At 30.9% G+C, this 10456-nt stretch overlaps 1 protein-coding gene across 1 annotated transcript; it reads right to left on the bottom strand.

Annotated features, from left to right (window-relative positions):
• Positions 1-701: 701 nt before the first annotated feature.
• On the bottom strand, positions 702-1188 carry LOC115231583. Its single transcript, XM_029801572.2, has 4 exons — positions 1085-1188; positions 989-1053; positions 902-957; positions 702-870 (listed from the first exon to the last, which is right to left on the bottom strand). Exons 1-4 carry the CDS (start codon positions 1154-1156, stop codon positions 713-715), a joined length of 351 nt encoding a protein of 116 aa, XP_029657432.2. The 5' UTR covers positions 1157-1188; the 3' UTR covers positions 702-712.
• Between the last annotated feature and the right edge of the window lie 9268 nt (positions 1189-10456).

The following is a 10456-nucleotide window of genomic DNA, read 5'->3' as shown; positions in this document are numbered from 1 at the left end:
ACAAACAGAAATAAGAATATACATAGAATAGCAAAAATCTTGATAAACAGCCACCGACTTTTTGAGATAGAATTCAAATACTTAGTCAACTCCCGATATCCCTGCTCGACATAATTCTCCGTCTCTTCTACATTCTTGTCAATTCTATTTCCAGTCAATCACATATCCCAACCGATTGATCTGTTCTCCTTGTTCTGACACAATTCGAGCAATCTGCTGAAACATTCCTGTTAGGTCTTGTAATTTGGCATTAACTTGATTCACTTCTTCAATATCCACTATTCTCTGTTCTTCTAGAATATTCTGGAACAATTCTTCTTGGTGAAGTGCCCGACTGCTTTCAAGTCCTCCAAGGTTCACAGACACGGGCTTGTTCCTAAGGGCGTTTTTAGCCCGAACTAAGGCAGGGCACTCTGCATTGCCCTCTTCTAGATTATGCCATATCCCAAAACCATTTGAGATAACAGAAACTGGAAAAGTGGCGGGAATTAAATCTCCGTCGGCCAATAATTCACGTTTTGTGTGCTGAGATTGTTGTTTCTAGTCAAAAAATAGACACTCTAAAAAACTAACCAAACTCCATTCCCTCAAAACAATTTTAAAATAATCACTAATAGAACATATTCGTGACTAGAATGTCAAAATAATAAATAAACGTTCAAATAATCTGAAATTGAAATAAAATGATTTTTTGACTGATTTCTTCCACTATTTAGACATTTTGAATATTTCTTGTTAAATAAATATTTAAAAATACAGTTTTAAACATATCGTAGTGAGTACAGGCCAATTGTAGTTCTTTGGCCACGTTTGAAAACTGATTTTCAATTTCATTAGCCCTGCTGTTAAAGAGTGAGCTGGAAGATACTACTGGACGGGGATATATAATGAATAAATATACATTCTGATAGCTTTTCTATCCGCATATTCAAAAATGATAAATTTCTGGCTAATTCTCTGCAATGTTGTTAATATATGCAATTTTTACTGAGAAATGTTTATAAATTCTATTCTTTCTTGAGGTATTGTGTTTTGTCGTATTGGAGGTGAATTCTTATTAAAAAATTATTATAAATTTATTTACTTTTGATTTCATTGAGTTTGCTGTTAATTTAAATTCACTTGTCCTATCAAAAGGTGATAAAAAAGCCATCATTAAATATTCCACACAACTAAACTATACACTACAATATTTTATTTAAATTCAATTTATTAAATAAATATTTAAAAAATTTATTAATTAAATTAGCATTATAATTGTTCTCTTTCTGGTCCTAAATATGATCTCCTTCTCCGTCTTTTGGGCCTAGAAAGGAAAGAAAATTAAAATAAGTACTGTGGTCTCCACAAGACTTGAGTTGTGTTAAAAATTTGAGCCAGTTCTCCCGCCAAAATTGGCTTTGATGTTTGCCGAAGAAGTGATTTTGGATGAATTTGTACTTTTAAATCATTTTCGTTCTAATTGATGAGATTTATATAACAACAAGCTTAAGATCCTCGAAATTCTCTGGTAGAGGCTAATGTTTGGTCATTTAGAGAGATTACCTCTGACTGTTCGTAGGGGAATGTGACTTCTGGGTGACATGATAAAATCATTTCTTTATTTTTCGATAAGAAATATGAGGAATTTAAACAAAATATATTAAAATATTTTACTTTATTCGAGAATTACTGTATAGTCGGCGACAAATCAACGACCAACAACTAAACATCAATTTATTAAAAAATTTAATTTAAATATAATTAAATTTTAAAATAAAAACTATATCCGGCCATTCTTTCATCTTAAAAAACAAATACTTTATATTTATTTCAAAGTACCCAAGAAAGTGAACAAACTTTGACCACCTATCATCCCAGCCTAAATTTTGAGCTAATAAATTCAGGAAATTATACAAAGAAAAGTCAGTTTCAAACAATTATTTGAGGTTTTATGTGGCTTGAAACCCCAGCAATTGTTTAAATGTTTTAAAATTAAATGTAGCGTTAAATTGCCGAAAAAATGGAGTTTTTTACTAAATTTCTGATCATAGCAAATATATTCCTATTGGGGGTAGATTTCTAATACAGTGAATCCTCGCAAATTGGCCATTTTTGGTACATAGAGATTTTATGGCCAATTTGAGAAAATGGCCAATTTGAAAAAAATCAATATTTAAAAAATAAAATAAACACGTTTAAATTTTATTAAAATAAAATTCAATCCCTAATTCCTTTTTATTTGCTCTTTTACATTTTCTTTGTATTTTCTTATTGCAGTAATCAGCGAAACATCATTCTCATTTTCTGCATTACAGTAAAGTTGCCTTTCTATTCTAGTTAATGTCTTTGCAATATCTTTTCTATCGAGTGGATATATGATTTTTGTCTCTTCGTCGCTAATTTCAGACTCTTGATCCTCTTGTAAACAATTTTCGTTTATATCTTGATCTTCTGTGTTTTCGATATTTAGAAAATCTTCGCTCATTAGAGGATCGAAAATGTCAGTTCTTTCAATTTCAGTCTCATAATGTTCAATTAATGTATTTTCGTGATTAGATTCATTTAAAATCTTAAAACAATTTTGAATAGTTTCAGTAGATACGTCATCCCAAGCCATATTAACAAACAAAATTGCATCTTTTAATGTCAATTTTTTGTATGAATTGTATACAGAAATATTTTCAGTCTCCAGCAAATCAGTTAAGTACTGTAGCTTTCTTCTCATGAAATGAGTCTTGAAGGTTTTTATAATTCCAATATCCATTGGTTGTAGTAATCCAGTAGAATTTTTAGGAAAAAATAAAATCTTAATACAATCCAAGTTTTGAGGAATAGAATGTGCAGGACAGTGGTCTATTAGCAATAAAATTTTCTTCTTTTTAATTTTAAGCTGGAGATCAAAGCTAATAATCCAATCAATAAAAATAGATCCAGTCATCCAAGCTTTCTGTGAGCTATAATATGAGACAAGACATCCATAGTCAAAATTTTTAAAACATCTAGGCATTTTGGTTTTCCAATCATCACAGGTTTCAATTTATGACTTCCGGTCATGTTTGAACAAAGCATAATAGACACACGGTCTTTAAAATTTTTGTATCCTTGGAATCGGTTTCTGCATACGCTTTTCGATGGAATAAGCTTGTAGTATAATGCAGTTTCATCCAAATTATAAATTAGATCAGGCTTATACGATTTAGAAATTTCTTTAAATTCTTCACGAAAAGAATTAATGTCAACTACTTTATCTGTTCGCATCTCTCCATGTAATTTAGCATTCTAAAACCGTGTCTCTTTTTGAATTTTGCCAGAAATCCATTAGAATTTTTAAAGTTACTAAGTTGTAGCTCTTCGGCAAAATGCGCAGCCTTACACGATATTAAGGAATCATTCAAAAAACCACCTAAAAATTGGTTTCAATTAATACCTTTAGACTCTATTGTATCCATCCATTCGATCAATTTTTCTTCAAGCGTAGGAAATTTTGGTTTGTGAGCAGCTTTATACGAATTTTGATAGATTTTCGAATCCGTAAAATAGAGTCTTTATTAAGCAGTAGATTATTGATCGTCTTTCTCGAGATCGTCTTGTGGAATAAATGTGAGAATCTGTCAGCCAGAAGCTGACACGAAACACTGTCATTTTCTTCCTTGTAGTTTATAATTTGTGTTTTTCAAGAAAAGTGAGCCGAGTATAACGTCCACGAGAAATTTTATAAGACATGTGATTAAAAAAATAGTTTATTTTCTAATTAAAAAAAATAATAATTCAAAAATTGTGGCCAATTTGAGAATTGGCCAATTTACTAAGAAAATTAATTTTTTTCTTAGTAAATTGTGAAAAAATTGGCCAATTTAAAAATTGGCCAATTTGCGAGGTGGCCAATTTGCGAGGATTCACTGTAATTATAAAAACAGGTCATTGGAGTATTGGGAAGCTATGCGGGAGTAGTGATATTAAAAGATACTATTCAGAAGCACATGCTAAATAATAGTTATTTAAAAACACCTGGAATTATAATTCTCTTTGCAGGAATATTTGCACTTATAGGAATGCTGTCCGGAATTTTTTATTATTTTAAAAACAATGATCGATACTACAGTATTTTAGTAAGAATTGAAAATAAATATAACAACTAGTTCTCGATATGTTTATTTTGCATATTTTCTCTGACCTTGGCTGCTACAGTTTTTTATTGTTTGAAAAAACCACAAGTTAATGATTATAGTCCTATCTATAGATGATAAGTTTGATACGCAAAGAACTGCTGAGAGAAATCAGAAATTTCAATTCTAATTCAAAAAACCTTAATTTTATTCAAAAAACGTTTGAATGTTGTGGTGCAGACTCCGCAGCTGATTATATTCCATGGATTATTCTCCCTCCACCAAGTTGTTTTACAAAATCCACAATTATATATACCACTGTAATTTAATAATGAATATATTTTAGGGATGTGTCGCAAGACTTGATGAATTATTGACGAAATATAAATTTATTTAATCATTGGAGCAGTTCTGATTTGTATTCTAACAGTAATCAATTTTATTTTAATAATCCTAGGGTCTCGGGATATTTTCTATGTATCGCAGATATAATGATTAATATAATAACTTTAACTAATCTATTAACCATTTTAGAAGTCATGTTCTACGATTGTATATTATTATTATTTTTTTTATAATTTTATTTTATTTCAAATCAAAAGAGAAATCGTCATTGGCAGATAGCCAGAGTATTGCCTCTGACTATGGCTATAGATATTCTTTCGATTAAATACCGGTGCTCACACGGGTCGCCGGTAACCCTTTCGATTAATGAGGCAATGCGCTGGAGTTGGGTTTGAGTAGAAGGCCCCTGTATTCCTGACGTCTCAATAGCCAAGGGGACAAACAATCTCCCATTCCCAATTCCAGCGTATTTCTCAGCTTTTCTCTTCTCTGCCAGTTCAGACGGGGCTCCAGGATTCTCGATGCATAATTTGATGTTCTGATTGGAAAAGGAGTTCACACACGTGACGTCCCAAACCAGACACTTTCCCTCTGAAATGGAAATGTGGTCATCCCATCGGGTCTTCTGCCGTCCTCTACGAAAATCCCTGCAGGTTCCAATTGTGTGTGGAATCCAGCAGTTCGAAGAGATCGACAGATAATCTGGTTCAGTTCGGAATGCCGTGAGGAACGTCCAATTCCATTTCGACATGAGAGGGAGTGATATCCAAACTCGTCAGTCCACACGCCGCATCGGCATTGGTGTTTTTCATAGACGCGTAGACCGAGACCGAGGCGCAGACAAACTCCAAACATCAATTTTTTTAAAAATTTAATTTATATATAATTAAATGTATTAAATTTTAAAATAAAAAACTATATCCGGCCATTCTTTTCACCTAAAAAAACAAATACTTCATATTTATTTCAAAGTACCCAGAAAGTGAACCAACTTTGACCACCTATCATCCCGACCTAAATTTTGAGCTGATAAATTCAGGAAATTATTCAAAGAAAAGTCAGAATTTAACGATTATTTGAGGTTTTATGTGGCTTAAAACCGCAGCAATCGTGTAAATGTTTAAAAATTAAAAGTAGCGTTAGATTGCAGAAGAAATGGCGTTTTGTACGAGCTTACTGATTACTGTAAATATAATTCTATTGGGGGTAAATTTCTAATAATCAGAACAACAGGTCATTGGAGGACTGGGCAGCTATGCCGGAGTAGTGATATTAAAAGACACTATTCCGATAAATGGACTTAATAATATTTATTTACAAACACCTGGAATTATAATTCTCTTTGCAGGAATATTTGCATTTATAGGAATGCTGTCCGGAATTTGTTATTGTTGTAAAACAAATAGTCAATGTTGCAGTATTTTTGTAAGAATTAAAAATCAATTTAACAAATAGTTCTCGATATGTCTATTTTGCATATTTTCTCTGACCTTGGCTGCAACAATTTTTTATTGTTTGAAGAAACCACAAGTTAATGATTATAGTCCTATCTATAGATGATAAGTTTGATACGGAAAGAACTGCTGAGAGAAATCGAAAATTTCAAGTTTAATTCAAAAAACCTTGATTTTATTCAAAAAACGTTTGAATGTTGTGGTGCAGACTCCGCAGCTGATTATGTTCCAAGGACTATCCTCCCTCCACAAAGTTGTTATTCAAAATCCACAATTATATATACCACTGTAATTTAATAATGAATATATTTTAGGGATGTGTCGCAAGATTTGATGATTTATTAACGAAATATAAAATTTATTTAATCATTGGAGCAGTTCTGATTTGTATTCTAACAGTAATTTAATTTATTTTAATAATTCTAGGGTCTCGGGATATTTGCTAAATATCGAAAAAACGATTGATTAATATAATAACTCTAATCTATTAACCATTTTAAAAGTCATGTTTTACGATTGTATAATATTTTAGATTTAAAAGGAGAATATATTTAATTTAATAAATATCGTGTCAGGTTTGATATAGTATTTTTTATTTTTATTTGCAGTCGGGTGCAGTTATTCTGAAATTTTGTTTTTTCATAGCTTCTAATTGCCTTGACAAAGCCTTCAAATGTTTAAAAGTGTCTCTCGTTTTAGTAAATTCATTGATGAAACATGATACAATAGATTATTCTAATTTATAATATCACTTGAGATAAAATACTTAAATTGAAAGATAATTCAGTAAGTCCCTTAAATCCGCCAATTTCGAAGATCCTATCTTCGTTTCGAAGCAAATATTTTAGGTTTACCGATAATAATTTCATTGTTCAAAATGGCTTCTTTAGCATCCATTGGATTAATTTAAAATATCGCATCATTATAGATTTCATTAAACTTTAAATATTCTTTACAAGAAATGTCAGATCTTATGTCAGGAGTTCCCATTTTTTTAGAACTCGCACCCCTAAATATTTTTTTACAAACTCTCGCCACAATAAAGTTAAAATTAACAAAATTATACAGTAACACAAGAACAAAAGTAAATAATAAAGGGCTTCTTTGTTCTTGTTTATTTTCAATGATTGTGTCAAATCTTGGCACTATTTTGCTAATCGCAATACGAATGTTATGTTCAGGATTCAGGCGATTTCTGTATTTAGTTTTAATTGCCAAAAAAGAGCTGAATCCTGACTCGCATAAGTATGTCGTTCAAATGGAATAATTTCATACAAAGCCTTTTTAGATAATTTTTGATACATTTTCACAACTCAACTCCAAAACCACTCCAATGTACAATTGTGAAACTCTATTTTACATGCTTTGTTTGTTTGAAAATCAATCAGATCTTCATTGAGTTCATCATCTGACATGATTTTCGGATTATACGAAAATGTACTCAAAATCCATTCATCCGTAATATTTAGATCCGTTCTGAAATATCCCTCACAATATGTGGACAATACTTCTAAATGAGATATAATTTCTTTACGAAAAATAGGATTCATTGAATTGTCGACCACCTTTTCTAAAATTTGGAAATTCGTGGGATTGTATGTTTTATTCGCCGATACCAAAGAAATAATTTGTTTTTGAATGCAGTCATTTTTTCGTGACATTTGAGTATGTTAACGTCTGTACCTTGAATAGATAAACTCAAATTATTCATGTGAGTAAAAATGTCGGTCAAATAATCCAGCATCTGGATGAATTCGTTGAAAATCGATGGTTCATAGCGCGACCTCTTATTCAGTTAATAATTTTTACGGTGGTGTCAAGTATTTTTATCAACAATTAGGGGAGAGTTTTAACAGCTAATACATAGCGGTGAAGAAAATAATGCGTAATCCTTATGTTCGCGATTTCATTCTTTAATAGCCCAGCAAACCCGGACATATTTTCCAGCATTGCTGGAGCACTGTCTGTACAAATAGACACTATTGTCTGGATATCCAAATCATGTTTCTTTACAAATAAATCTTCTTTCAATAAACCATCATGAAAATACCTCACTAGTGAAATAAGCTGACTACAATTAGAGACATCAGTTGATTCGTCCAACTGAAGAGATATAAGGAAATGACTTGATTTGATTTCTGTAATAATTTAGGACAAAATATCATTGCTTAACTCACATATTCGAGTGTGAATTATATTATTGGATAGCGAGACTGATTCAATCTTTTGTCTCGACTCTGTTCCGAGTATTAATGAGACCATTTCCAATGCACATGGTTTAATAAAATCTTCTCCGGCTGTATGTGAATTTTTAGACTTTGCGATGTTATAGGCTACTTTTTAAGATGTAAGGAAAATCAGTTTATCAAGATATACAAATCCTAAGTTAGGAAGAGTCACTTGCGAAGCATATCTAGCTCTCATGATTTTTAGAAATTAGAAATCATTCCCGCTACTATTAATTCCACCATGTTTACTTAGAAAGTGCTGTTCCAGTTTGGAAGTTTCATATTCTGGTTAAAGAATATAGCTTCACATAAGAAATATTTGGGCCTTTGGAAATCATCGATTTTAGTATATATGTAAATCCAAAACGGACATAATCATCATTCCACTTTCTGTTTTTCATAACAACAAACAATAAACGTGATAATTTAAGATAAAAAAACATAGATAAAATAATATATTTTTTAAAAAATAATTAGGTATAATCTAAAAAATAATAGATTTCAGATTTTAAAAATATTTGCTCTTTAAGAAAATTTTTTCAAGTGATTTGTTTATTACGAAAAAAGAATTCGGTCAAGTGTTGAAAAAAATTAATTATAAATCTTAAAAATCTCGCACCCCCTAAATTTTTGCTCGCACTCCCTGGGGGTGCCAGGACCCCGCTGATTTAAATGTTTAATAATTAAAAATAGCGTTAAATTGCAAGAGAAATAACGTTTTGTACGAGCTTACTGATTACTGTAAATATAATTCAATTCTGGCGTCAATATTGGCTTTGATATTTGCGCCAAATAAAAATTAAAAGTAGCGTTAAATTGCAGAAGAAATGGCGTTTTGTACGAGCTTACTGATTACTGTAAATATAATTCTATTGGGGGTAAATTTCTAATAATCAGAACAACAGGTCATTGGAGGACTGGGCAGCTATGCCGGAGTAGTGATATTAAAAGATACTATTCAGATATATGCACTTAATAATATTTATTTACAAACACCTGGAATTATAATCCTCTTTGCAGGAATATTTGCATTTATAGGAATGCTGTCCGGAATTTGTTATTGTTGTAAAACAAATAGTCAATGTTGCAGTATTTTTGTAAGAATTAAAAATCAATTTAACAAATAGTTCTCGATATGTCTATTTTGCATATTTTCTCTGATTTTGGCTGCTACAGTTTTTTATTGTCTGAAGAAACCACAAGTTAATGATTATAGTTCTATCTATAGATGATAAGTTTGATACGGATAGAATTGCTGAGAGAAATCAAAAATTTCAATTTTAATAAATATAACCTTGATTTTATTCAAAAAACGTTCGAATGTTGTGGTGCAGACTCCGCATTTGATTATGTTCCAAGAGGTATGAGCCCTCCATCAAGTTGTTTTTCAAAATACAAGATTATATACACCACTGTAATTTAATAATGAATATATTTTTAGGGATGTGCCGCAAGACTTGATGATTTATTAACGAAATATAAAATTTATTTAATCATTGGAGCAGTTCTGATTTGTATTCTAACAGTAATTTAATTTATTTTAATAATTCTAGGGTCTCGGGATATTTGCTAAATATCGAAAATACGATTGATTAATATAATAAATCTAATCTATTAACCATTTTAAAAGTCATGTTTTACGATTGTATAATATTTTAGATTTAAAAGGAGAATATATTTAATTTTAAAAAATATGGTGTCAGGTTTGATATAGTATTTTTCCGTTCTTATTTGCAGTCGGCTGCGGTTATTCTGAAATTTTGTTTTTTATAGCTTTTAATTGCTTCAACAAAGCCTTCAAATGTTTAAATTTTTCTCTCCTTGTAGTAAATTCATTGATGAAACATGATACAATAGATTATTCTAATTTATGACGTCACCTGAGATAAAATACTTAAATTGAAAGATAATTCAGTAAAGTCCCTCAAATCCGCCAATTTTGAGGATCCGATCTTCGTTTCGAAGCAAATATATTGGATTTTTTAGTAATAATTTCATCGTTCAGAGTGGCTCTTTTAGCATCCATTAAATTAATCTAAGAAATCGTATCATTATCGATTTCACTAAATCTTAAAATTTTTTACAAGAAATGTCAGACCTTAAGTTATTCAACACATTTCCTCTCTTTTTTTAACAATATTGATTATAGCGAATGGAAGTGAAGAGATAGCTAAGCTAATTACTGGCCTCACGAGACACCCGGCCAGCCTCGCGAATGGCGAAGCCGTTCCCTCGGATCACAGCAATCGACAGACGTTCCAGGAGCCAAGAATACTCTCTTTCCTCTCTTATTTCAAATATCATCATAAGAGAAATTTGTACGTTATATTTTTTGAAAAAA

This window comes from Octopus sinensis, unplaced genomic scaffold (genome assembly GCF_006345805.1).
Source record: "Octopus sinensis unplaced genomic scaffold, ASM634580v1 Contig18742, whole genome shotgun sequence".
NCBI lineage: Eukaryota > Metazoa > Mollusca > Cephalopoda > Octopoda > Octopodidae > Octopus > Octopus sinensis.
This window is presented reverse-complemented; position numbering and strand designations above follow the sequence as displayed.